Source organism: Epinephelus fuscoguttatus, linkage group LG14, assembly GCF_011397635.1.
Source record: "Epinephelus fuscoguttatus linkage group LG14, E.fuscoguttatus.final_Chr_v1".
NCBI lineage: Eukaryota > Metazoa > Chordata > Actinopteri > Perciformes > Serranidae > Epinephelus > Epinephelus fuscoguttatus.
The window spans coordinates 25,367,993-25,395,793 of NC_064765.1; the positions used below are offsets into that span (position 1 = coordinate 25,367,993).

At 40.9% G+C, this 27,801-nt stretch overlaps 3 protein-coding genes across 6 annotated transcripts in view; 2 read left to right on the forward strand and 1 right to left on the reverse strand.

Moving 5' to 3' along the window:
* Positions 1–32: 32 nt before the first annotated feature.
* LOC125900386 (histone-binding protein RBBP4) lies at positions 33–5,796 on the forward strand. Its single transcript, XM_049595345.1, has 11 exons — positions 33–152; positions 937–1,084; positions 1,195–1,340; positions 1,829–2,002; positions 2,090–2,205; positions 3,270–3,430; positions 3,553–3,679; positions 3,800–3,877; positions 5,099–5,233; positions 5,321–5,431; positions 5,597–5,796. Exons 1-11 carry the CDS (start codon positions 137–139, stop codon positions 5,657–5,659), a joined length of 1,275 nt encoding a protein of 424 aa, XP_049451302.1. The 5' UTR covers positions 33–136; the 3' UTR covers positions 5,660–5,796.
* Positions 5,797–5,808: 12 nt separating this feature from the next.
* LOC125900387 (syncoilin-like) lies at positions 5,809–11,826 on the reverse strand. 2 transcript variants are annotated; one of them, XM_049595346.1, is made up of 5 exons: positions 11,700–11,826; positions 8,362–8,852; positions 6,689–7,099; positions 6,482–6,606; positions 5,809–6,402 (listed from the first exon to the last, which is right to left on the reverse strand). In XM_049595346.1, exons 2-5 carry the CDS (start codon positions 8,836–8,838, stop codon positions 6,357–6,359), a joined length of 1,059 nt encoding a protein of 352 aa, XP_049451303.1. In that variant the 5' UTR covers positions 8,839–8,852; positions 11,700–11,826; the 3' UTR covers positions 5,809–6,356. The 2 variants fall into 2 exon arrangements, with proteins under 2 accessions (XP_049451303.1, XP_049451304.1); XM_049595347.1 differs by lacking the exon at positions 11,700–11,826 and adding an exon at positions 9,103–9,213.
* Positions 11,827–11,897: 71 nt separating this feature from the next.
* si:dkey-157l19.2 (uncharacterized protein KIAA1522 homolog) overlaps positions 11,898–27,801 on the forward strand; it is a 40,309-nt gene continuing 24,405 nt past the window's right edge. Inside the window, exons 1-2 of one of the 3 annotated variants that reach the window (XM_049595344.1) lie at positions 11,898–12,157; positions 25,769–26,066. In XM_049595344.1, the coding sequence (XP_049451301.1) occupies positions 25,793–26,066 (274 nt within the window). In that variant the 5' untranslated portion in view covers positions 11,898–12,157; positions 25,769–25,792. Of the gene's footprint in view, positions 12,158–13,087; positions 13,206–25,768; positions 26,079–27,801 lie in introns of those variants that run through there. The other 2 variants (XM_049595342.1, XM_049595343.1) reach the window with 2 other exon arrangements.

Below are 27,801 nucleotides of genomic sequence, written 5' to 3' on the forward strand. Positions count from 1 at the left end.
TCAGTTTTTTGTTGAACGCTGATTGGCCCATCCTGTTCTACGGAGTTGGCGCCATAGCGAGCCTCCGTGCTGTCTACAGAGCTGTCTCTGAAGATTTTACACTCTTTGCCGGTTTAAGTGGTTTAACCACGACACAATGGCGGACAAGGACGGTAAGAGCGTTCACTTTTATGAAGTAACTGGTTAAATATGTGTGTATGTTGTTCACAGTGATAGAAAGTAGCGCTCAGGATGTACCGGTGGTTGTTGGCGCGCCAGCCAGCATCACCTTTCATTGTTATACACCAGCCAGCTAGCTGTTAGCTGTCGTTAGCTACTAGCAGGATGGCTATGCGGGGGTCTTAATTTACGAGTTAACTTACTTAAACACATGGAGGGACATATTAGGCTCTCCCTCACGAGCTCAGTATAATTTTGTGGTTATTTAATTGACCATAGCAACGTGTGCTAATGTTATCTCATCAGCAAAACAAACACTGGTGCTGGCAATTAACAAGGAAAGACTTTGCTGAGTAAGATAAAACTTTATGTCTATATCTGTTTAATCCAGGCAAATTACTATGAGATGCTGAATGGCTGTTATGGATCATATTGTTACTGTACATATCATTTGTCACTGTCAATATAACTCCTGTGTATACAGTATGTAAATATGTGCACAATACTGTATATAATCATCCAGTCTAATTTTGTTCCATTTTTATTTTCACTGTTGATGATTTTTATACATATTATCTATATAAACACCCTTTTTTCACATACTTGTGTACATAATAGTCCTGTCTATGTTTTACCTCTGTTTGTCCAGCTTTGTGTGTCTGTTTAAGTACTTTGAGAGTAAAAGTCTTTGTATGTGTGTGGATACTTGGCCAATAACTGTGATTCTGAGAACTTTATAACGTAACTTTGTGTCACTGGTAAATTTGACTTCTGCAGCTGCGTTTGATGATGCTGTGGAGGAGAGGGTGATCAACGAGGAGTACAAGATCTGGAAGAAGAACACCCCTTTTCTCTACGACCTGGTCATGACTCATGCCCTGGAGTGGCCCAGCCTCACTGCCCAGTGGCTGCCTGATGTCACCAGGTAAGAGGAGATTTGATTCACGATGACATCCACCAAGACGTGAGAGAGAGATTGGATTTTCCTAAACGAACGACTATATGATATATATTTTACTTCATCCCACTTGACAGGCCTGAGGGGAAGGACTACAGCGTGCACAGACTGGTTTTGGGAACACACACTTCTGATGAGCAGAATCACCTTGTTATTGCAAGCGTTCAGCTCCCTAATGATGATGCCCAGTTTGATGCATCACACTACGACAGCGAGAAAGGAGGTGAGAGATGATGTGTGCATGGGAAGCTGTGTTGTTATAAAGATTAGAGTACGCTGTATGTTGTGCCTAGCTGCTTATTGCACAAAATGAATTGATTGATGGATAAACTATGTTCTCAAATGTTAATGGCATATAATCGTGGCTTCAATTCCTTCACGGTGCCAAGTCACATAAACTAATTCACATTGCAAGCACTGGGTCCATGTAATATATCAGTATTAATATAATTCTCATCCATTGTCTCAAACAAGTTCCTGTGTTTGAATATTGTGGCAGTTCTTCTCAATGAATGAATACATTTAAATCTTGCTGAAATCTTTAATGCTTCAGAAAATATAGGTACGTATCTTTGTTTTAGATTACATTTTAGTTAATAAACTGCTATAAACCATACTTGTATGTAGTATACCATTAGAAGAACAAAATTTTTCTTCGACAAATACTCTTGTGCAGCAACCATCTTATGTAACTGTTGTTTTTTATTTCAGAGTTTGGAGGCTTTGGATCTGTAAGTGGGAAGATCGAGATTGAGATCAAGATCAACCATGAGGGAGAGGTGAACAGAGCCCGCTACATGCCGCAGAATCCTTGCATCATTGCCACCAAGACCCCCACTAGTGATGTACTGGTCTTTGATTACACAAAGCACCCTTCCAAACCTGGTAGGATTACAGCCACAACACATTTTCTGAGTTTTCAAGTGTTGTTTTGGTGCAATTTTTGAAACATTGGTTTTATTTCTATTAAAGATCCTTCGGGAGAATGCACCCCAGATCTGCGGTTGAGAGGCCACCAGAAGGAGGGTTATGGCCTCTCGTGGAACCCGAACCTCAGCGGCTGCCTCCTCAGTGCGTCTGATGACCATGTAAGCAACCTTTCACAATATACCTGAACTCTTCTGTCTTTAGTCTCTCTTCCTATTTTACCGCGTGTTAACTAGAACCTTGTGTTTCCTGTGGCTCATGTTGGATATTAAAGTAAGAATGAATTTGTTAGTTTTCTACTTAAAAGGACAGTAAGGATCTTTCAAATTGGGTTGTATGTGGCACCTACCCATGGTCAATGTATTACATACAGTTTCGACAAGCAGGCAGGAGTACAGATACAGAAGTTAAGCAAAAAATTAAGTACCAGTTTAAGTGTTTATTATTGTTTATTTAGAATATCTTCACCACTTTACCTTGCTGCCAGACAGTAATTTCAGACCTGCAGCTGAAAACGTTATGTTGCGTTCTTCAAAGCCAGACTCCATTTAGAAAAAAAGTGATTTAACATAACTGAACACTTGAGTTGCTGAGCTACCACTGCCTCAATCAGTTAGTTTGTTTGTGTTATTGTGTGACTTTGCTGAATCTGAACTAACCCTTTTAAAACACCTAAGTCACACAATAAAGCTAGATAACTAACTAATCGAGGCAGCAGTAGACCAGCAGCTCCCTGTGTTCAGCATGCTTAAATTACTGTTTTTCTCAATGGAGTCTGGTGGCATTGAAGAGAGCATACATTGGGGACTGAGGCTGTGAACAGCTTCCCTGTCAGAACGGGATGTCTTTGTCAAGGTAACACGGCGACAGTATTCTAAATATAGAAAAAATAGACTTAATCATTTTCTTTTTAAAGTGGACCTTTTTATAGGTGGCTAAAATACATTTTGCAGCTGCCCCTGTCCACACGAGTAAGCTACTTAGCTCCCATAGCAATGCTCTTGTCTGCTTGTTTAAACTTTAGGGGTGCCAGCCTACATCTTTTGCAGGTAATACACTGACTATGGATAAGTACTTCATGCAACCCTACTTCAAAAGATCCAAACTATCTCTGTAACTAGTCTTTTATTTGTGTTGTTAACCCATCTGTTGTTGTTATGGCAAAGCATTGTGTAACTTTTAATTGTTGTTAATGCATTTCTACCACTACTCTGCTCTTTGACAGACAATCTGCCTATGGGACATCAGCACAGTGCCCAAGGAGGGAAAGATAGTGGACGCCAAGACCATCTTCACAGGCCACACAGCAGTGGTGGAGGACGTTTCCTGGCACCTCCTCCACGAGTCGCTCTTTGGGTCCGTGGCGGACGACCAGAAACTCATGATGTGAGCACCTCTTACGTTGACAACAAAATATGTTAACAATGTGATGACTCAGAACAATGAAAGCTAAAGTTCTGTTTCATTTTTCTTTCTTAACAATGGTGCTTTTGTCTTTTTTGGCACAGCTGGGACACACGCTCCAACAACACCTCCAAACCCAGCCATGCAGTAGATGCCCACACTGCTGAGGTCAACTGCTTGTCCTTCAATCCCTACAGCGAGTTCATCCTGGCCACTGGCTCTGCCGATAAGGTGGGTCCACTCTTTCTCTGTAGAGCTGTTACAAAGCATGTTGCCATCTGGTGATGTAGAATCTGTTCTCATCTTTTACGAGGGGAATCGTTTAAAGCTGAAGCTACTTTTTATTTTTAGACTGTGGCTCTTTGGGACCTGAGGAACTTGAAGCTGAAGCTGCACTCATTTGAGTCTCACAAGGACGAGATCTTCCAGGTAAGAAGTTACACTCTGATCAGTTACATTCATCTGAAATACGTTGTTGCAGAGTTACTGTTTGTAACAGTAGCTCATTAATCATGTCGTGCAGTCAAGCACACATGTCGCTGCTGCATGAACCTTAGTCCTGTGACATTGAGCATGTTAGAGTTGTTATCCACCCGATCTGATTCCATGGAGTTGTTGTAAACACCCACAAACAAACTGGTCACAGTCAGCCAACTGTTAGACCCATTTTATTCTTGTTGATTGTGCCTATTTTTTTCCTTTTATTAGTGCAGTGGCACAAAGTACAAAATAATGACACATTAGACAGACATAGATGTAACAAAGTATACAGACAGTAATACGAGACATAACAAATGGAGATTATTATTTGACTATGGTGCAGATTTGTAGTTGTTTTTGTCAGTCGGAGAATGGTTTGTGCATGTATGAAAGTGTGTCTTATATTCATATATGTCTAACTGAAACCAGAGGTATGTGCAAGGAAGAGAAGAGTGAAATAAATAATAATAATAATCTTAATTCTTAAAAAAAAAAAAGGCAGATGCTATTTGCACCCAGGGTGTAAATAGGCAATGTGGCTTTTTACATTCGGGTGTATATGACCCCGCCTCCCATGGGCGCATGGGGAGTGAGAAGTCTGAGAAGTCCAGCGCTCTTCATAAAACATTCAGGACGCCACAGTTTATTATACACTACTGAAGCTGCTCCTCTTTTTGGAGCCGCTGCGGAGTCTGTAATAATTTTGCTTTCAGCCATGCTTGTTGTTTCCACGGGTAACAGTATGACTTCAACATGTCAACAAGTTCAAATATCACGAGTATCGTAATATGAATTTTTTATATGATATTAAAAACGATACTGGTATTATCGTGAACGAGGTGATATGGCACTCCCCTACTTCCAACCATGACACATCAAAGCAATGAGTACTAGCCATTCACAGATCTGAGTGGGATCCATAATAATGCGACATAGAGATGGTTGTAAATAGCCGCAGTGTGACTGTTGTCACCTGGGTGCAAATAGACACTCCGAAAAGAAAATACATTACATGTGCACATACACTCATATGTACAGTATACATATATCACTAATAAAATAGTAAAGGCAACTCTGGTTCAGTTCAGCCAGGGAGAGGCAGCCAGGCTGGGTTTTGGTTTTAATTTTTCATTGCAGAATTGTAACATCTGGCCCATCTCTACCCGACAGGTTCAGTGGTCTCCTCACAACGAAACCATCCTGGCCTCCAGCGGCACCGACAGGCGGCTCAACGTCTGGGACCTCAGTAAGATCGGAGAGGAACAGTCACCAGAGGATGCTGAGGACGGCCCTCCTGAGCTGCTGGTCAGTTGTGACAAAAACCATCACTGTGTGTGTTTTAAATTGTATTTAAACTGCTGTGCTGATCCTTCCTGCTCTGTCTCTCTTTAGTTCATCCATGGAGGACACACAGCAAAGATCTCCGACTTCTCATGGAACCCTAACGAGCCATGGGTCATCTGCTCTGTATCAGAGGACAACATCATGCAAGTGTGGCAGATGGTAAGAGCTTTGTGTGTCACATGGGGGCGTCTGAGGTTCATGAAATTATGTGGGATTATAAGGAGCAACAAGTATCAGACACAGTAAGGATATAACATTGAAGTGCATTTATTAACATTGAGCAGCAGTTACAGTGAATATGCTTCTGAATTGTTTCTTGTACAGGCTGAAAATATCTACAACGACGAGGACCCAGAAGGTGCAGCAGATTCAGAGGTCCAGGCATGAGTCCTGTCTCCACATCTCTTCATTCAACCTGCTCATTAAAAATGGATCCATTTTCCAGCGCTGGGTGCATACGCAGTAATCTCTTTTTAAAACACATTTTGGGCAGCAAAGTTTTTTAGTAGAACATTTAAACAATAAAATGCTGTCATCACGTCCTAAGGTATTTAAAGTCTGTATTGGTGAGATCTCTTTAGATCTTTGTAGTTTCTCAAACTCCCAGTACTCAACTCTGGCTTGTGATGAAACCAACACAGATGTGTCCAGTTTTCAGGGTTGCTTTCTGATGGTTTTATTTCTTTCTTCCTGATTAGTTGTGCTGACAACATTTCTACAAAGATCCATTTTTAATAAGAATTGTACATATTGTAGGTTTTTCTGGTAAATTGCTTGATATTCATAGTATGAATTTTCCAGATTGTCTTTGTCTCTTTATGTGTTGTTTTTTTTCTCTGCATTTTTTCTGTGTTCCATCTAATCTCTTGTGTACTTAAGTATATTCATAATAAAATATTTACAGTAAATCTGTTTGCTTTGTTTCTTGGCACAGCATGCCAGATGTTAAGTTGTAGTAAGAGTCAATTCTGCAGAAGCAAAAACAAATTATGCATTATTTGTTATCTTTTCTATATCCAATTTAAATGCTCTACTGTGGTTTGGTCTGTGTGTAGGTACTCAAAAATATCCACTGGAAACAAAATCAGGGATCCTCCTCTGCAGTGGCTTCACTAGGTTCATCTCGGCCTCTATGAAACAACACACTTGTTAGTCCTGATGTCACAGTTCAAATTAAAGTAAAGAGTAAAAAGCTTGGCATAAACCCACCTCAGAAATGTCAGCTCTTTTAAAAGGTCATTATTATAATCCTCCAGAGCTGTCTTAGATTTTCTTTGAACTTCAAACTCCACTTCTAGTTCTCTCAGGGTTTCTCTTAATCTCTCCACAGTCTCCTGCAAACAGAGAAACATCTCGGTTGGTCTTGTTTTACCAAACATCCTTTCTTGACCTCCTCCTTGACTTCGGTCAGTGTACCTTGTGTTGTGTGACGCTCTCCTCCCTCCCCCTCTCCATCAGAGAGATCCTCTGCTCCAGACACGCTCTCTGCACCTCAAGTCTCTGTATATCCTCCTTCAGGGGCCCCAGCTTGGTCCTCAGATCCATAGCCTGCTCCCTGCTCTTCCTCAAGGTGTCCTCCCCGACTTGCCTCCTCCTCAGCAGGGCCATGAGCCGAGGCTCGTACCAGCCCTCCAGTGCCCTCACGCTGCCGCTGAGCCGCCGCTGCAGCCTGACCGAAGCCTGCCGGCACTGGCTGACGTCGCTCATGGCCCTGGGCCTGCGCGCCTTAGAGGCCTGGTCCCTCAGGGTGTTGAGCTGATTCTGCTGGGCCTCCTGGAGCTGGGACAACTCCTGGGTGAGGCTTTCAATGTGGGCCTTGAGCTCCTCCTATGGATGGATAAAAACAGAATACACAACACTCTGGCATAATTGAGCAAAGCAGTAAACCAAGATGTGCAGAAAAATACAAATTGTAGAGGACATTTGTTAAAGATTTCACATAAGTCAGCAGGTGATTAAACAATTAGGCAAGAAAAACATATATAAATCTACATCCTACGTATTAATTGTATACAAGTTATTTCAAGTAACCAACATGTCTTGCTGGTCATACATTTTTATATATGTTAAATTGTTTTAAAACATTTTTAAACTTACAAAGTTCATGATTTTAGTTCCTCACTACATCTGTTGTATACATTAGTCACAAAAACACATTTATTTTTTGTGCATCAAGTTTAGAATAATTTATTCTCATATGCACAACAATTACAGAGAAGTAGTTATTAATTTAGTTTAATTTAATTTAATTTAACTCTTAGATCTCAGGCTCCCTCCAAAAATGCTCTTACAGTATGTAGGAAAAGAAAATCATGTAGTCATTCCTGATTCTTTCTTTCTTAAACATGCACATACTGCTCTAAAGCCATATCGACTTCATCTCATTTAAAAGAAACATTTGGATACCAACACATGGTCATTTATTTTTAACTCCATATATGAATTTTACTGTTTTAAGAGCTGCCAACTTTTGAAATTTTAGAGCCTTTAATTTAATCAAAAGAGGGTTTTTTTGGTTCCTGATAGTAGTTTAAGATACTCGTGGGTCTCTATTGAAGTATGAAAATATATTTCTGATTCCTCCGCACCTCTACACAATCTGTAAGGTATGAGACTATTATAAATGAACAATATAAGATGCATAATTATGCTTGATAACATTTTAAACAGTATTTTTATAGAGATAATGTTGCTTTAACATGATTTATATTTGGTTTCCAGCATAATGTGTTGTATGTTATCACTCCCAAAATTTGGATTTCAGGCACTCTCTCAGTCTAAACATCATTTATTGTAAGTTTACTTTGTAGATTTCATTAAATAATAATTAGTTTTCTGCTACATGCCTTAAATTCAGTACTGACCCCTTAAGTTTGTTGCAAATATTAACTTGTTTTTTAAAATGTTGGTTATAGTATCTGCTGCAAAACTTATTTTTAACTTGAGACAAGTTCAGAAAAAGGTTAAATTTACAGTAGATTATCAAGTTGGAATATTTCTTAAACTCCATATAAATAAGCCACTACTATGTGCTATGACTAGCCACAGTCAATCAGTCCTCCGGAAGTGATCAACCCTGTGGTTCCTACCTGTGTGACAGCAGACTGAGCCACCTCGTGCTCCTGTTCAGCCAGCGTCACCTGGCTCTGGATGCAGTCTCTGGCTGTGGAAAACAGTTTCCTCTTCACCTCCTTCACTTCCTCATAAACAGCAACATAATCCAGCTGAGCCAGCGTGAGCAACCTCCGTGTCTCCTGCAGCTTCCCTCTCAGGTGCCCGATAACCCGCAGAATGGGTTCCTGGAGACCGAGGAGCTCTTCTATGAGTTCGTCCCTCTGTGTCTCCAGGTGGGACACTTGCTGGATGCAGTGGTCAAAAAGTCGCCCTAGGTTGTTCATGACTGCCTGGTCCATTTGTAATTGGGGATGTGGTGTACACTCATCCAGGGGAATGATGGTCTCTGTGTCAGAGTCAGTATGGTTGCTGTGTGTTACATCTTCAGCAAGTTCAATGTGTGAGTCCTCAGATGCCATGTTTGTACCATCCTCTGCTGTTTGCTTGTCCATGGCCTTCTAAGAGGCTAGGAGAAAGGAGAAAGAGAGAACGACCGTTAATCAAGTGACCCAGTGATAACTGATGATATTGTGGTTTTGACATCCCTTTAATCTGCTCATTCTTTTAAGGCTGTTTTGCATCACAAAGCAAGTTAAAGTCAATTTAATCATGCTGAAACTCCAAAGATCACACACACTAGAAGACCTTAAAAACCTCCACTGTCAGAATCTGTATCTGATGAGCAACACTTCATATTAACTTATATTTCTACTTACTTTGTTCGGAGATGACAGTCCTGACAGCTACGAGCACAGCTTGCTTTAAACTTTACGGACAGCTCTTCAGTGTGTCTGTCTCTAGCAAAACAGAGGCACACTTTGTGTTTATTAATAACACCGGAGGCACGGGGGAAACTCTATCTAAGACTCTCTCATACCCCCCCAGGGGATCACAAACTGTGTCAGTGCTGAGGGCAGACTGGCCTACATGCTCTGGATGCACCAGCTAACACATGTCTGGTCCAGCCTGTGTGGCACAGAGAGCTATTTATATACAGATGGTTTTATGTGTGTGTATAAGAAAGGGGTGACATCATGACTGAAAAGTGTTTTGAGCAGTAACCTTCCTCAACTTTCTGCCTTTTGGGCCTCAGACGACTGCTCAGGGAGAGGAGGTGGTAACACTAGCTGCTCTATTCTTTTAATAGCTTTCTTCAGTACTGAGCTCAGCTGCGGATAAAGTTTGCATGGCTCATATACAGTATTTGTTTGTAGTGTTTTGCATACTGCCCATCAAATACATCACATACAAAGGAAACAAACACACATCGTCACACACAAGGATATGCACAGAGGAATCTCATGAAGCAGGCAATCTGTGTCATATTTTGTATCATATAATATGCCATATTCCACATGAAAAAACCCCATTAAAATAAAGATAAAGAACCCCCTGTTGGTTTATCCAAAGTGCCTTTATGATAACATGACTGCATCATTTGTGTCCATGGCAGCATCGTGTCAATGTAAAGATGGACACCACTACTGGAGGTAATGGAGGACCACTGGGACTGATAATTGAAGGATTACATGCTTAGAGAGAAACTGGACTGCAGGTGACACCCTGAAATAGTCTAATATGACTTCTCTTGAGGTGACGCAAAAAAAAAGCATTTTATTTTTCAATCTCTAAGTTTTCTATTTTCCTGTGTATGTTGAACTGAATATGTATGTCTACATACGGTGAACTTTCATATAACCCATGTAATTTTTTTTTTTTCATAAATAACAAATAAATAGATATTGACTTACAAAGGTGTTGAATCAAGACATACATATAGAGACAGTGGGCGGCCACTAATCACACCACAATATGTTTCTAGTACTTGTTCAGACAAAGTCAGGCCTAATGTTTGAGACATATATGAGCTACTTCATGCAGTTCTCAATAAAAAAAATCCTTCTGGGTTCTCAAATTAAAAGTCTCCATTACATAACTATTATATACCAAGTCAATCCATTCATCAACACTAGGTATTTCTTTTTCCTCCATTCTAGTTCCTCCAATCTGATCAGGTACATCGTTCAATTTTATTTTGATATGTTTATGTTATTTCCTGGTCATGTTCAGTGTTTTAATTGTTATTATTTTAATTTGTTTTGATTTATTAAGCCTCTGCCCTGGTGATAGCCATGACTAAAGGCATTATGTTTTCACGTTGTCTGTCTGTGCATCCCATTCTTTTGAATACAATATCTCAAGAGTGCCTTGGGGGAATTTCTTCAAATTTGGCACAAATGTCCAATTGGACCTGAGGATAAACTGATTACATTTTGATGGTCAGAGCTCAAAGGTCAAGATCACTGTGACCTTGTTTGCCCCATGCCCATGAACATGACATCTTAAGAACTCCTCGAGGGAATTTCTTCAAATTTGGCACAAACGTCCACTTAAACTCAGGGATGAACTATTAGATTTTGGTGGTCAGAGGTCAAAGGTCACTGTGACCTCACAAAATATGTTTGTCAAGATTTTTTTTTTTTTTTGGACAAAATTTCACACAAATATCTAACAGGGTAAAAATGAAGTGATGACATTTTATACCCAAAAGGTCAGAGGTTAACTTCACTGTGAAACCATAATGTTCTGCAAAACCACTTTTCTGTCCATTATTGAACATTATCACACAGGAACAGAAGGGAGAAATACTGAACCATAATGGTGACTCTAAACTTGGTTTGGGTATCCACCTTGAAACTGTAAAAATCTTCTGTGCTGCAGGGTTGAGGATGTGTGTGACGCATCAACATTTTAGAATGTGCAGCTTCTTTGCAGCATCATCCATACTTGAAGCATTGTCAGATGTCATGGCTACATGAGTCTGGACAGACACGTAAAATATAAACTGTAACTGCAACTTGACAGGTTTGCATATGCATATAACTGCAAGGCACTAATTCCAGCTTTTATACATATTTCCATGTTGTGTTGCTTGTATATATAAAACCTGATAAATATTGTCACCCTTTGTAAAGGAAACTGTCAACTTATGTTGAAATGTGGGAAATAACCAAATAAAGAAAGTTAAAAAAAAAGAGCTAAATGCAATGTATGTCCTGTCTATGAATTAATTTGTACTTAAATTGTGTGCAATATTTATTTATTTATTTCCTTTATGTGGAATAATTTTAAGTTATTTTATGTTCACAGCAAAAGTTGTCACTGCTCACTGCATTGTATTTATTTACAATGTAAAAGGAATTTAATTGAATTGTGAGACATTATTTGTCACTCATATTTTATGTATGTAAACAGCTAATATCCATATGCACATACACATTCATAGCATTTCCTCAGGGGACATTTTCTTTACCTAAAAAAGCTGTAAACACAAGCCGAGTGTGGGAACGGTGAAGTTCTCCTTGCACTGTGTCACTTGCTGTTCCGCCATCTCACCGCTAGATGTCCTCACAACACCGACCGCAGCCTCGCGCCCTCACCTGAGCGCGCCCAGCCTCCTCCAGGTGGGAGCTGCAGGTCGACACCAACTTCACTTCACTTCCTCCCTGCGGTCCACTGGAGCGTCCACAGACAAACAGCACGGGGCAGTGGGAGAATTAACTTCAGTCTCCATCCACACGAAACAGACCCGTACCCGCGGGTACACACACATCCAGAGTCCCGTCGCTTCCTGAAGTGCTTCTCACGGAAATGGTTCACCTGAAGTTTCGGTGAAAGTTTGGGAGTTGGGGAGGAAGGAGACGCAGCGGGGAGACGCTGCAAATGGAGAGAGGGTAAATTAACCCATCTGGATCAGCAAAGTTCAGCAAGGTATGAGAAAGTTTTCTTTGTCATTGTGTAGCCTATGTTTGAACAGAGAATTGCAGTCATTAGTAGCCTTTGATTCCTTCTTATAAAGCTTGCTAAACTTTTCTTTGGCGTGGTTAATGGTGAAAAATACACTTAAATGTTGTTTTAAATAGTTTAAATCACGGTTAAATAACATTAGGATTGACTGAATCAACTTTCAAGTATGTCTAAGTACATTTTTAAGTGTTGTCTGATTAGTTTACTACAGTTGCTGCTTTATAAAAATATATAGGATAAGATCAGACTTAAAAATAAATAAATTACTCCCCACTTATTAAACCAGTGTTCCCCAGTGTAATCAGATAAAGCGAGTTCTTGATGGATGACAGGAGATCCAGGTTGAGTATAGGCATGCATGGAAAACTAGGTGTGGGAGATTTGCTTAACTTGGCCTTGAGGGATCCCAAGCAAGAGGTAATTTAAGACCTGCAGTGCTCCTCTCTGCTGATGACAATGAAGACTATTGTGTTCTTCCCCGTCACTGACCCAGCAGCATGGGGCTCTGACACTTGGTTTAATCTGTGCCAGTCAATGACAGGAGTCTGCTCTTATATAGATCCATTGCTTGTTGATTAACCTGACAGAGATAACATGCTTCTGAGGGGTCTCCCCCTGTCCCCTCTCTCTGTTTGCCCGCCACCTCCTCTGCACTTTGGACTGGAAGCTTCAAAGTCAAACTTTTCTGAAAACTCTGCAGCATTTCCATCGATCAAGAGTGGTTGTTGTTGTTGTTTTCAGCTCCATGGATTCACCTTTACCTCTTGTACCCTCTGGTAGGTGAGGCTGAGACACAGCCATTTGTTTAGAAAGGGTGTGTCTCGTACCGGTGCTCCTTCTTCGCCAGCCATGCCATGCCAGGGCTTGTACCCATGGAGATTACAGGTGTGTTATGTAAGCATTAGAGGCAGAGCAGAGCCTGGTGGATTCCTGAGATCCAGAGGAAGATGAAGGAAGAGACGAGGTGAGAGATGAGGAATGGGACAGGATAAGGCGGTTGTGGTGCAGCCTGGTAGGTTTCAAAGACACATGATTATGTGTGTGTTAGGCAAGTGGAGTGTGTGTGTCATGCAGGCCTGCGATAAGAGGAGACTCTTTCCTGATGAGTGTGCTGTTAATCAGAAGGATTAGCTGATGAGTAACTAATCAATGACTCCTCATCAACACCTCTGATAAATGTAATCAATAGCTGTTAGGGGCATGATGGAGTTTGAGTGCATGCAAACAAGCCTGCACATTTCTGATTTACTCCCTCCTTCTTTCTTTTCTTGTCTCTCTGAGAGTTCACATGAGTTCTGGTCCAAACTGCGGCCGTTCTTTTATATTCCCACGATAAATTTTTCCTCGACTGCCGTCCACTCAGGCGACTGTCAGACGGAGTCAGCTGCAGATTGAAAGGATTTGAAAGCAGCTACAGAGTTTTTGTTTTGACTGGGGTAGAGCAGAGACACAGAGATGCCAGGATGTATTTTTAAACCCCCAGTGTCCAGCTGTGTTTGTTCTTCGCTGCAAACTGGTCACCGCTACTGCATAACACTCTTTCTTTTTTCACCCGTGACTGACCTGTCAGTTCAGGGGTCTTAAGCTCCACAGAGGCTGCAGTCCTGACTTAAGACCCCTGGCAACCCCTGGAAGCAAAGCAAACAACACACTTTTAAGAGCTCTGTCGCTGTCTGTGCTCGCTGTGGTCTCCTATGGTGCCAGAGAGGAGTTAAATGTGTGTCGTTTTTCTGTCCTGTTTTTGGAAAGAAGCTAAGATTAGTGGGATTCAAACAGTCACATTGGAGGAATTTTACTTGTGTATTTCAAAATCTACTTAATGATACTTGACAGAGGTTGACCAACATTTGTTTGTGCATCTATATCACACACCTAGGGATGGCACGATAAGATTTCACCACATTAAAAAACACTCACAATGAGGTGATTGTGGTGAACTTCCATTATTGGGATATTTGTCAATATCATGTCAAGACTGTTGGGCAACCAACAATAAAAGCCATCCTGCAAAAACAGGCTGCCTACTCACCAAGCTTAAAAACGCAAAAGATCCTAATCAGTCATTGGCATATTTCATATAGAATGATATGACGATGAATGTTCACCAAAAAGATGTGTCCTTTATGTGATGCAATATAAATAATTTAAAGTGATTCCAGTATGTTTTAGTGCTGTTTAAGGGTTTTAAGCATAATTTGAGGATTATTTGGAATAATGGTGTGAATTGTAATTATTTTGGCCAGAATTATTGTAACATATCACACACCAGTAGATTGTTCTTCTTATGCACTGTTGACATCCACAGTATATGTCAGAAGCTAGAAATATTAGAGCTAAAATGGATTAATGGATTAGATGACGAGAAAACTGTTCGGCAATTATTTTGATCATCGATTACTCTTTTAAGTAGTTTTCAAGTAAGAATTATTTGTCTTATTTGATAGTAAACAGAATATCTTTGGGTTTTTGACTGATGATGAAATGAAACATGAAATTTGAAGATGCCTCCTTGGACTATGGGGAATTATAAAGGGCAATTTTTTTTTTATTTTTTTTTTTGACATTGACAAAGTAATATATCAGGAGAAATACTAGCAGACTAACTGGTGATGAAAATGATCATTAGTTGCAGCCCTAAATAAAATAATTTTAGGTACTGAGGCTTGTAATATTCACAACACATTTAATGCAACTAGCTTGAGATTAGCTGGCCAGTATATCAATATTATATTGATATTGTGATTAGATTTTGGACATCATACTATTGTTAGTGTTGTCTTTTCCTGGTTTTAAAGGCTGCATTACAAAGTGATATCATTGTCTGAACTTACCAGACTGTTCTAGCTGTTCTGTTATTTGCCTTTACCCACCTTTCCATTGCATCCACATTACTAATAACTATGTATCAAAAATATCATTGTGTAAATATTTTGTGAAAGCACTGATAGTCAAAAACAATATCATCGCAATATCAGTATTGAGGTATTTGGTCAAAAATATTGTGATATTTGATACTCTCCATATCGCTCAGCCTTAGTTCAGTTATATTGTAGGATATGTAAATCAACATCACAGTGTTGTCATTATACTAACATTTCTAACTCTGATACAACACCCTGAAAAGGTTAAAGTTAAAAATTTTATGAAAGGACAAATAATAAGGCTTTAACAGCGAGAGAGAGCGGGAAGTGCTGCTGGCACCAGTGTATTGATACTGCAGGAAATGAATATTGAAACCGTTTCAAATATTCAGAATCAATATTTATCGATAAATCAATATTTTTGACAGCAGAAATCTGCCCTGTTTCCATAGAAATAAAACATTTGTGACTCCCCTCTTAAAAAGAAAACCTAGTGAACAATAATCTCAGTCAGAGCACACAACCCCCATGTTATAATCTTATCAGAAAATGACTCTCATGCGCCAGCCATTATCCTTTTTCTTTCATGGCTCCGTCTCCTAGGCCACTGTACTCTGAGGGATGTGTGGCAGGGCGGGAGGGAGGGAGGGGGTGAAAGGGAGAACATGAGGGGCGGAGGAGTAGGAGGAGGAGGTGTAGAGGGGGGTGAAAGCACATTTGGAGTGAAGAGTTCCTCAGTCGGTAATTATCAATCTCTCAGGAATGCGGCCGCTGCTCTTACCAGACAAGCTGCTGCATGGCTACAGCGGCCTCGCAGCACGCCAACTTGCATTACCCCGTCCACAGATCTCTGCGCACACACGCACACGCAGCGTCTATAACCTCAGTGAGTCCAGTTACATAGCGTTTTGGTTTATTTGTGTCATTATTGTCTTACGGTGTTTATTTTTATCACTGTCATTACCTACATGGTCTTTTTCTGAAACTGTATCCTCTCTGCAGCAAACAAAGGGACCACATAATGTCAGCAAGGGCTTGTCTTTCAGTCCAAGTCCCTCACCACTGTGTGTTTATGCTGATATGTTGGTATGGAACCAAAGTGTAGGAAACTTGTGGCCACCCTGAAAACCTGGGATTTCTAATGAAATTTTCATGAGCTCTTCGGTCTCATTAGCTTTATTTCTAGTGATCCTCTCTGTCAATGCTAAACTACTTCCCTTAAGAAGGGAAATCTCTCATTGACGCCTGAAGACTCCCACAGAGCTCTCGTAAAAAGTTCCTCCTCAGTCATGTCAAAAGTCCTCAAGCCGTGGAATTGAGTATTTCCAGTTTGTGCCTCGGTGGCCTTATCATCCATCACAGTACATTTCTGGTTGAGTGTTTGAGCTCCAGTGTGCAGAGCTGCAGCCCAGACGAGGGTTGCTTAATTCTGCTCCCGAGTAGCAGTGCTTCTCTTTGTTTGATAATGTCTACAGAAGACGGCCAACGCCCTGACTGATGCCTGCAGGTGCCACACAGTAACACCAGTTTTTACGCCGCTGAACACTCGCCATGTAGTCACGGAGTCACTTTGAGTGCAGTTTAAAAACTGTTATTGTCCAAACTGGCTGTTACTGTAAAGCCTATTCTGGTGATCTCAGCAGGAAGACCGGAACAGATCCGAAACTTCCTCCAAAAAAACCCCCCAGAATATGAACCTTGTTTTTTTTATGCAGACACTAACCACATTCAGCCTGACCTTAACCTTGCTCGCTGACGGCTAAATCATGCCATGTGAAACCCCATAGCTCAGGCGTAGATGTGAATGGCCTCCTGGTTAAACTGAGCCAGTCCTAATTCAAACAAAGGTGGCTGCCTGTATCACTGCCACTCCCTCTTGGCTTATTCCCGTGAGGCATTGGAGTCTGCAACGTCAGCTTCCCTTTGTGACTCACTGCAAAGTTACAGTTCCTGGAGACCCTCCCTCGTCCCCCCTGCTGCTGCCTGTGAAATTCACATTGTTCATATTTGCCAGAGTCGATAAGGGTGTGATTACACTTGAGCATGAAATCAGTATTGTGAGTTGACCAAGGTTTGGGCCTCTGTGCCTCCATGGAGTTTTTTTTTAGGCTTTCCAACTCTACATTTGAAAAAAAAATTGAATTTTAAACACTTTTTATGACACGTTTCAACCTAATTCTTTTCCGCATGGTTGTAGTTTGCCATATAAAGCAACACAATGGGTGTCAAAAGCATGTACAATCATAGGAAATTAGTTCAAGGGCAGTATAGTTGTCCCAACTGTCTTGTGGACTACATCCCTAAAACAAATACTGACAATTATTTGCTGTTCCTCTTTGACCTGGATCTGGCGAGGGTGTGTACATGCTTAAGTCACTGAAAGTGGTTTTCAAATATAACGAGAACTGGCTTTCCCTCATTCTTTTTACACAGCAGTTTGTCAGAGAAAAGTACAGTAGAGTCCGGTGTGAGATGGAAATCTTTGGCATGGATTTGGGTTTGGATTTGCACAGTAAGCTTCGCTGCTGTGTTGTGCTCCGCTCCAGGCAAGGCAGGTGTCAGTGCACTGCTCTGCTTTAAGTCTATTGACCCACCTGCATAAAAAGTGGAGGACACCCACATATCCTCTGGAATTTATGTCCTTGAGCTCCACTCCAGGACATATAGCTGTTAAAAGCGCACAGACGATAGATGTCATTTTTAGATATGGTCGCAGTCTATTTAATGACAGTGTGTAAACTATTATCAGCCCCAGTTTACTTCGTGCTGATGTGTACACACTGCTGTCTATGTCAGATAATCAGTCAGTGCGGCAGGTATTGACACACTGCGTTGAGGTTTGCCGTGTTTGAGTGGTGCCTCCTGTCCAATGCGAAAGCCTGCCGTCTTTTTGTAAAGGATAAGTAAACAGCATGTTGGAACACATGCCTGCTCCGGCAGGACTGGGGCTGGGCTGGGAAACCACAGCGGCTTTAGTGTGTGTGTGTGTGTGTGTGAGAGAGAGAGAGAGAGACGGAAAGAGAACATACAACTTTTTTGTTTGTAAATCAGCTCAGGGCATATGACTTGATCATGATGTTTCTGATGATATGATACACCCTGATGTGGTGTACTTAAAGGATGTGGTGGATGTTTTTTAGTTAGGTTTATGCTACAAATCCTCAAAAACAAGTCCGATTTTAAATCCTCCTTTTATGCCTATAGTTTGTGTATCAACTTTTATGAATTGAGAGGCGTGGTCCGGGGTTAAGTAATTGCTGGGACAATGAACAAACTCTGTAATTAAGTTGTCGGCCAGAGTGGTTTAACTTTGAAGAGAGATTGTGAGTCCAGGGCCGACCTTATCCCTAAAGCGATATAAGCAGTTGCCTAAGGCCCACTGTTCTCTGGTGGCCCCCTAGAAAAGATATTTTTGAAGAGACAGTAATAAAATAGAAATTGAACTAAACAAAACAAAAACTGACAACATTTTGTGTCGTTTTTGCCAAAAATGGTGACAAAACGGTCAGCTCAGAGACAGGGGAAGTTAACTGTCCCCTACAAAACAAGTGCTCCCAGGATTCTGTGGTTAAAAATAACATTTAGCAGCTGTATAGACCAAATCACAAAGTTTATTCCGAGTAACTTCCGTGCTGAAAACCCCCGCATCATGTACATGAACTCAAATGACACCAAGCAAGCATTGCCAGTTAGTTAGTTTTTAGCCACGTAAAAAAGGCCTACCAAAAAAGGCCTATCAATTTAAGTGTGCACTATATGTAGAGTTTTTCACTGCCTTTGTATCAAAGCCACCAGACTCCATTGACAAAAACAGAAATTTTACAAAGCAGAACACTAATGCTGTGTCTCAAATCGCGTACTTCTGTACTTACACTTACTATTTTGAGTGCATAAGTGCGTTCACACTGAGAAGTATGGAAAAATGCAGTGCACTATGAATACCCTGATGGTGCACTCAAAACAGTCAAGTTGTTGGGTGTGGAACTATGGACACTTCTCGCCCTCAATGGTCGCCATCTTGGCTACGTAGCAGAAGGGGAGGGACCACTTTTCAAACTGGAAATGGCGGCCGAGGACTGTGCGACTGTGAACGTTGCTGCATTGTACAAATACATGTGTTTTTTGCACTAAGTACCACTATACTGTTGGCGGATATAAGCCAGCAGTATGTTTATTGGGTTAATGTAGCAGTCTGTAATGATTTGGTACCACGAACGATAACGCAAATGCTAATCTTCATTAATGTGCACTGTCCCTATCCAAATGCTAGTTTGCTAACTAGCTAATTTGCGGTCAGCATTTCCGGTGAGTGCACAGTGGCCATGTTTTGTTTGAGACAACACAACCCTGTCGAAATTTGCGCACTACGCCACTAAGTACGTAGTGCACATAGTATACTACATACAAGTATACTAACGGAAGTATGTGATTTGAGAGACACCATTAGTGTCTGGTCTACCATGGCCTCCATTGGTTAGTATGTAAGGCAGTGCTACTCAACCTGCAGCCTGTGGTCTGTATCTGGCCCCCAACAGGGTGCTGGATGCCACCCCAACCATTTTCTAATTCACAATAAAAATAAATTGACTAACACTGGGGATTATATTTGTACTTTTAACACACAGAAGGTGCCAGAGTGCATAAAAAAGTACCAAAATAAAACTTTTTTTTATCAAAAAAAGGTGCCAGGGAAGGATCCCCCACACCTTTAAATCCCAGAAAACACCTGTGCATACATGACTGGCCCCTGGTCTCCTGTCATTTTGCAAAAGTGTTCCCCAGACAAAGCAAGTTGAGTATCCCTGATGCAAGGTAAAGCGAAGCAAATATTCAAATATAGCGTACACTAACACTGATATTTATTTTATTTATTTATTTATTCATCCACAGCGGTATGTTGCTTAGCTTCTGTGCTGGTAGATTTGGTTCATCAAAGATGGCAGCATTTAACTATGTATCTTTAATGTTACAGTTACGGCTGAAAATGAAACAGAAATCAACAAGTCTGTGAATTTTTCTTATCTCTGCAGTTGAAATCAATAGCTACCTGTTAGTGATTGATGTTGTTAGTGTGATGTCACAGGTATTTGGCTAAATCAATAAATATGACAATAACGAAAGTCAGCACAAACTGGAATAACAGCCAACGCAAGCTATTCTTTGACAGTTTGCCAGTACTGCAGCCCATAATTTCAGTTAAATAAATTACATTTGGCGGTCTGTTTAAGAGGATCATTGGAAGGGTCAGGGGGTCGCAGACACAAACTGTATTTATGTTGTCCATTTAAAGACAGCGTTGCTGCTAATAGGTCCCATTTTAGTCTTTGTGTGCTTATTTGTACATTATATGTGTTTAAACTAGTTTACAATACATAAGTTGGTTCATTGTCATGTGAAGAAGTGGCATGTTAGAACGAGGAGGGCCCCAAAACCTGTTTAAGGCCCCCAAAAATCTAGGGCCAGCCCTGTGTGAATCTAAAGCTGTTTTGCTAAAGAGAGGATTGTGACAGTTACCTTTAGATAAACCCAAGAGATGTGCCTTTTTTAGTGAGACAAATGTAAAAAACATAAACAGACGTCATCAAACAAACAGTGAGAATTTCCAACGACACTCCACTGTCTACGTCACCTCATTACATTTGTTTGCTGAACTGAAAATTGCAGGTTGTTATGGGTAACCACAGCAATGGTGGCATGAGTCAACTCCTTGTGACTAGACTGCACAGACAGCGGTCTGCTGGGTGGTCCTCCGCCGTGTCCCAGAGCTCTCAGCATTACTCTGGTCCCTCTGTGATGGAAATAATACGAGGAGCTGTTGCACTCAGAGCAACCTTGTGGGCTATAAATGAATGAACCGGCCCCCTCTCCTCCCGAGAGAGGCGTCTGATTATTGGCGACTGTAGCCAATACAGATGCACGGATCTTAGTCATGCCCAAATGACTGTAATTTGGAGCAGGAGAAACACAGGGCTTAGTGAGGAGAGGAGAGGGAGAGGCCTGGTGCTTTTCTTCAGAGAAGATGGATGCTCTTCCTTGTTACTGGCCTTTCACTACAACTCACTCCTCATGTCTAACTCCATACTCACTGTGCCACATTAGATGTGCAGCAGTGGATAACAAGTTCAGCTGGGCTGCATTAAGATAACAAATTACTCCTAAAACGCCCACATATGTATAAAGTTTAGAAAAGCATTTAAGTACCTCAAGTAGTCATCTTAAGCCTCTCATATGGGACAGCATACCTCTCTCTCTGGACAGGGCAGAACCAGATTTAACTCTGCTTTTCAGCCTTACTAGAGGCATTGTTGAGTCTGAAATATCTCAGCTAGGGATAAGATTTTATTGATACCAGTGCTAATACTACTTATTGGTCTGATTCTTTATCTATCCTCTTATTGATTCCTGATCAGATATCTGTGTGGAAAAAATGTAGGCTGCTTTATTATCTCTGAGTCTGAACACTGTGTATCTGTGTAGCTCTAATGTTATTATAACATAGGGTATTGACCCTCAGTAATGGATGTGCTGCTCGGTTGGGAATAGGGTTGCAGCAGTATACCATAGACCTTACACCATGGTATTAAAATTAGCGGTTATCATACCATGTACATTTGCTTATCTACAGTACTGAAAAGTATTGCAGTCGAACAGGTAATCTCACTTGTGTGTGTATCTCCTGTCTTCCACCGCTGCCTCTCAGATGTTTTACATATACTTCTCCTAAAAGAAATGGTTTCAAGTTTCAATTATAACAAAGCATTTAACCAAAAACACTTCACTTTCATTCCTTAAAGGGTCATTGTAAATGATAATCATAACAGACTAATGGTCGAATATCCTACACCATGAAACTTTATTTTCTGAGACGGTTATTGTACCATGAAACTAGGGCTGCCACTAACTATTATTTTCAATGTCAACTAATCTGTCGATTATTTCTTCGATTAGTCAACCAATCATTTCATCGAAAAATGTGTTAAAATGTTGAAAAATGTCGGTCTGTCTCTCCCAAACCCCAAAATTATGTCATCTAATGTCTTGTTTCGTACTCACGCCAAAGGGTTTTAGTTCACTGTCACGGGAGAGTGTGTAAAGCTGCCAATATCTGAACGTAAGAAGCTGCAGTAAGAGTATTTTGGGGTACTTTTATAGTACTTTTCTATGAAAAATGACTCAAACCGATTAGTCGACTACTAAAATAGTCACCGATTATTTTAATAGTCTATTAGTCATCGATTAGTCAACTAATCGTGGCAGCCCTACATGAAACTCTTAGACCGTTTCAACCCCAGTTAGGAAGCAGTGCCACTCATGTAGAGTATCAAATACATGGCGTTCTTTGAACTGAAGTCCATGTTGTGTAAAACGATGTTTCAGCATATCCTCCTGAGACCCTGTTTCCTCATATGGGGACATCACATTTGGGGTTTACTGGACCTTAAACTTCATTCTGCTTACTTCAGACCTGCTGTCCTCGTTTGTGGACACTGTTTTGTGCCATCTAGTGGTAGCAAAACCACAATACACTAATTCATGTAAAAACAGGATGGCAGCCATCTCTGCCAAGTCAATCTGCTGCCAACCATGATACAAAAGGGGACAAGGTCCAAAACCTGATTAAATTTAATGATTGAAATGATTGTTTGCGATTAAAAACATTTGTAGTTTGATATGCTATACAAACTTTTTTGTACTACGAGCTAAGAAGTTGTTGATTAGAAAGTACTTGTTAGGCAACATTCGGACTTTATTATCGTCTCACTTGAGGATATTGGGACTTAATTATTGTGGACAATGTTTAGTTTTTTATACTTATCAGGTCCTACTGATCCCAAATAGCTAGTTAAATAACTAATAACAGTTCAGATCTCAGGAGGATATTGCAAGTGTTTCCATGCTTACTTGAAATGATCATTTTACAGACATTACAAACCGCACTGTTGTCATCTTTCCTCTTAAAATGAAGCCTTTGGAGTGTCTCTTTCTGTCCGCCATGATTCCTTTTCATTGCAAGTTTCCAGCAGCATAAATGCATGGTTTTGATGTCATTTGCTTGTAACTTGCAACTGTTAGAAAAACATGCCAGCATCGATAAAATTAATTGATAAGCTCAAAAGAATGGATCGGTCAATTTGGAACCGGTTCAACTGCAACCTGTTCTCGATTCCGTCCCCTGATGTCAACAACTATTTGATGGATTACCATGAAATTTTTCACCAACATTCATGGTGTCCAGAGGATGAATCCTAATCTCTTTCTGACTTTTCACAAATTTAGTTTGTCATCCATTTTGTGTAGTGCTTATAACTTAATGCTGGCATGCTAACATGCTAAAAGATGTGAACATGGTAAACATTATACCAGCTAAACATCAGCATGTTAGCATTGTCATTGTGAACATGTTAGCATACATTAGCATTTAGCAATGTTGGGCCTAAGTGCAGCCTCACAGAGCAGCCGACATGGCTATAGAATTGTCTCTACTTTAACTACACAGTAAAGACCAATGTCTGCCTTAGAAACTACATCAGTTGCCAGTTTATTAGGTACATCTAGCTAAAACTAATGCAGTCCAATGCAGCAGTCCTGCAATAAATCTTTCCCTTTATGAATGCACAGTTTTGTTTAAACTGTCAAGATTTGACTGATAAAAGATAAAGTTATGACCAATGTTGAGAATGTAAGGCATCTGGCTTTAAATAGTGCACATCTGCTTGAAAACTTTCCATACCATGCATCCAAACCAGAGTCCTCTAACTCCTCATCAGAACTCCCCCTCTGCATTACACACAGCTTTGATGATGAGAGGCAGTTTGGAAAGTCACATTTGTAGTCCTCGGAGAACATGACATAGGTTTCTGTGGTTTAGCTCCATGTCTCGTCTGGGGCAGGAAAGTATTCCTAGAGACTGTGAAGGAAGTTTGCTTGTATTGAACACATGTTGCTTGTGCTAGAAATCTGCCTGCAGTGTTTTTCATGCATGACTGTGAAGCAGCATAGCAGCCAAAAACTTTTCATGAACTTTGTCGACAGCAAATCATCCAGGGCTTTATTATAATTCTCTCACTCCGACTCGGCTCCCACCTTCCTGCAGTCTTTGTGTGTGCTTATTTACAAGCCGTGACTCCTGTCATCTTAGGAGCTTGCTCCTACTTTTAGCCTGTGATTTGGAGATAAGTATCTAATAAAGTGCGCAGCTGGAAGAAGCCCAGTGTAAGCTACAGATCCCCAGGAGCAAGGCTGGGAAACCTGCCTTAAAGTCGTGGAGTTCAACAAGGTGAAGGGGTGGAGGAAGTCGATGAGCTCATTCTACTGAGAAAAAAATGAAGGAAGACAATGGAACATAAAAGTGATCGTGAATCAAAAACTACACTGCTGTATGAATGGACACTGTTTGTTAGAAACACCTCGGTGCACACTGGCAACTGTTTATTTTGCTGTTCTCTAGCTCTTCCCAGTGTGCCGTTGTGCCTGTGTGTAAGAGTGCAGGAGCCTCACGGGTGCGGCTTTGTGAATTATGACTCCATGTTATGGAATGAAGGGAGCAGTGCCAGTTCTTTCTTTGCAGAACTGTGAAGTTTGGTTTAGAGGCAGGAGGGGGTCTGTGTAGGCTGAGCGTGTGGGTTGAGTGAGCAGTGCCCACACAGACAAACACAAACAGACATATACCCACACAAATACCAACTGGGGTTGTTGAAAGAATAAGACTTTGCAAATGTCGGACACTGTATTTATTTGCACTACAACACCTTGCTTTGCTGACAAGCCTTCTCCAAAGCATACTTTAAGTCTTAACTTGTTTTAAAACCTCACAACCACTTCTCTTCAAGATGAAAAGACTCGCCTGGAAACCTGTTTGGCATAATCCATCATCTTGAACCTTGGTGCTTTTGTGGTGCATTCAATAAAGCACCAATATCCCCTACATCAACTGCAGAAAAAGCGTGCAAATAATGAGCTGTGTTGTTGGGAAGTCAAACCTGGAAGGCAGACAGTAATCAGATACAGTAATTGTTGTAAGAACACTGAATTTGGCAGCTTCCTGAGCTAGAGAGGGTTTTTTATACACCGGCCAACTCTCAAATATCGGATGTTGTGATTTTTTTGAGCAGAACAGTAAGGTTGGTTTTCATAACAGCCCCTGCTTGCAACTGCACACAATGACAGGGTATCTCTGACAAGAAATAATGTTGACATTTTGTGTCCTAAATTGTGATATGAGCCTCCATTTAAGTGGGAATGGTAGTTTTTGCATTTCATTGTTACTGAAAGAAATATAAAAATGATGATGATGTGACTTTTGCTGGGGTCTCTACCAAACAAGCATGTTCCCTTATGTCTGAAATATGATTTTTAGGCCGGGGCAGCTTTGTAGCACCATTATGCGTCATTTTAATGGTACCATTGTGACACATGTTACCTTTATCAAAGAATTCTAGCTCTTGTGATTTGAATATTGCACTGCAATATAGCGATTTCAGTAATATTCTAAATAGTTGTGGAGCCCTACTGTTATGGGTTACCTAATGCAAGGTTCAGGTCTGTAAGTTGATTTTAATTGCCACCAGTGGAAGCCAGAAATGTTAAAAATCAATCAAACAAAATGGTGTTTAGTATGTCTCCCTGAGTGTTGGCACATGTCATGGTTTGATAATGCTGATGTTGATGGCTAAAATTTAATTTCAGCCTCCCCTCTCTTCTCTCCTCTTTCCAGGACATAGCTCCAGTGTGAGGTGGTATGTCAAACCGTGACTCGCTAGGGTTCGGGGAACTGCTTCCCCAGGATGTGGTTGATATTTTTGCCCAGGAGAAGCATGGCAAGAGGGGCCAGAAGAAACGCAGCCACTCCCTGGGCCGGGCTCTGGGCTGGCTGAAGGGCAAGAAGAGGAAGGAGCTCGGTGCTAAGGGGCAGGGCCTGGGTCTCGGTCCTGCGCTCGACTTGGCTTTGGATGGGCACCCTGCTGGGCATCAGGGTGGACACAAGGGAGGACATAAGTCGGGAAGACCACAAGGTAACAGTCATGGTAAGAGCCTACAGGATGCTCAACAACCATTTTATCCCCTTAAGTATTTTATAATGGTGTTTGGGACTACTATCTGACAATATTTTCCATTTAAAAAAAAAAAAAACTGTTTCTGTGAGCACACCATAGAAAAATTAGGTGGACCAACTCACCAGAAACAGACCACACCCACTATCATTGTAAAGGTTAACACACGTTTATGAAATAAAGCATTAAACTATTGGGAAAAAGAGCAGAGACACTCTTTGACACAGCAAAGCCATATATTTAAAGGAGCTGTATATGACATTCAGTTTATTAATATAACAGCAAACAGCTGTTTTCTATAAAGACATAGTGAAGTAATAGAGTCCTGAGCAGAAAATGAAGTCACGCTCCATCTGTGTGTGTTGTAGCCCAAGCTTCTCTGTTCTTTTGTAGTAGATGGTCCAGCTGTGTGTGCACGTTAATGCATGTGAACCCCTGTGTGTGTGTGTGTGTGTGTGTGTGTGTGTGTGTGTGTGTGTGTCCCACTGGCTAGCTAATCGTCACTGCTCTGCTCTGCTCTGCGCTCATACGGCAGTTACAGCTGATAATGCTGTCCTGGCCCATCGAGGCAGAACAGCGTTGTCGCAGAATCATTGCGAATCATCACCCTTCTGCTGCCCCTCCTTGTTAACACTCTTGGCTCCGTTAGCACTGTTGCCATTGTTAGCGCTGTTCATGTTGTTAACACCGTTAGCTGCTAGCCGCCAACTCAGACAACTTCCTGTTTTTTGCTCGCTAGAATATAGCTCACTCCTTTAATGGATGTGGCTATTGATTGGGCTGTCCTTTACTCGTTTGATCCCGAGATGAGAAGTGTCAAGATCTGTCGGGTGTACCACCTCAGCCAATCAATTTTCCTGGGAAAACTCTGACATTTACTTTGTACTGTCCAGAAGGCCAGTGGTGTCATTTCACCAGAAAATGAGACTCAGCTTGCAGAGACTGGAAACCTGCTTCAGGTAGCTAATTTAATTGCAGTGAACAGTTTATTTGCCAAACCTACGTCGCCCTCGGCGTCTGTCTTGCTCATTACACAATGTAATAATAGAGCTGACTGAAAAATAAATTGCACACCATTTTGAAACTCGATTAATTGCTAGTGCCAGCAATGAAGCCAAACACTGGGTTGTTTCAGATTCTCAAATGTGTACATGTGTTGCTTTTTGTGTATCTTTTGGTCATGGGTTGTTGTTTGGATTAAACAAGGAGCTCTGGGAACTTGCAATAGGCTATTCTGTCACTATTTTCAAACATTTCTTGTAGTCTTAACAATTAATTGAGAAATTAAATAATTTACATTAATTAAAAATAAGTCATTCATTGCGGCCCGACAAAAGAAATACAATTTCACCAACTGGGAATTAGGTTTGGATGTAAGAGCATCTTTGAATGCATCACCAGTCTCGATAGTTACCTCTGACACATACTCACACTCGCACAAACCAAACCATTCAAGTAACAAATTATTATGATGAATGATTGTGATGTGATGTGAATGTGATGAATGAATCTCTATCAAGGCCATTCCAGTTCATTAACATGCTGTGCTGATGTGAAAGAGACTAATGGGTGCCTGCAAGGAAGGAAAAAACCTGCAGTTCAGAATAAATATTAGTAAAATAAAGATTGTCATTACCATGTGAAGTAATTTGTTGCTAATGGGCTAAAACCCACAAGTGGCCCCTCTGACTTCTTG

Excerpts from the sequence above, each read along its gene's own strand:
- LOC125900386 (XM_049595345.1), top strand. Across the intron at positions 1,085-1,194 it reads TGGCTGCCTGATGTCACCAG|GCCTGAGGGGAAGGACTACA; the intron begins GTAAGAGGAGAT and ends CCCACTTGACAG. Across the intron at positions 3,680-3,799 it reads CCACTGGCTCTGCCGATAAG|ACTGTGGCTCTTTGGGACCT; the intron begins GTGGGTCCACTC and ends TTTTATTTTTAG.
- LOC125900387 (XM_049595346.1), bottom strand. The coding sequence starts at position 8,838 with ATGGACAAGCAAACAGCAGAGGATGGTACAAACATGGCATCTGAGGAC. Across the intron at positions 7,100-8,361 it reads CTCAGTCTGCTGTCACACAG|GAGGAGCTCAAGGCCCACAT; the intron begins GTAGGAACCACA and ends ATCCATCCATAG. Across the intron at positions 6,403-6,481 it reads AAAGAGCTGACATTTCTGAG|AGGCCGAGATGAACCTAGTG; the intron begins GTGGGTTTATGC and ends GTTGTTTCATAG.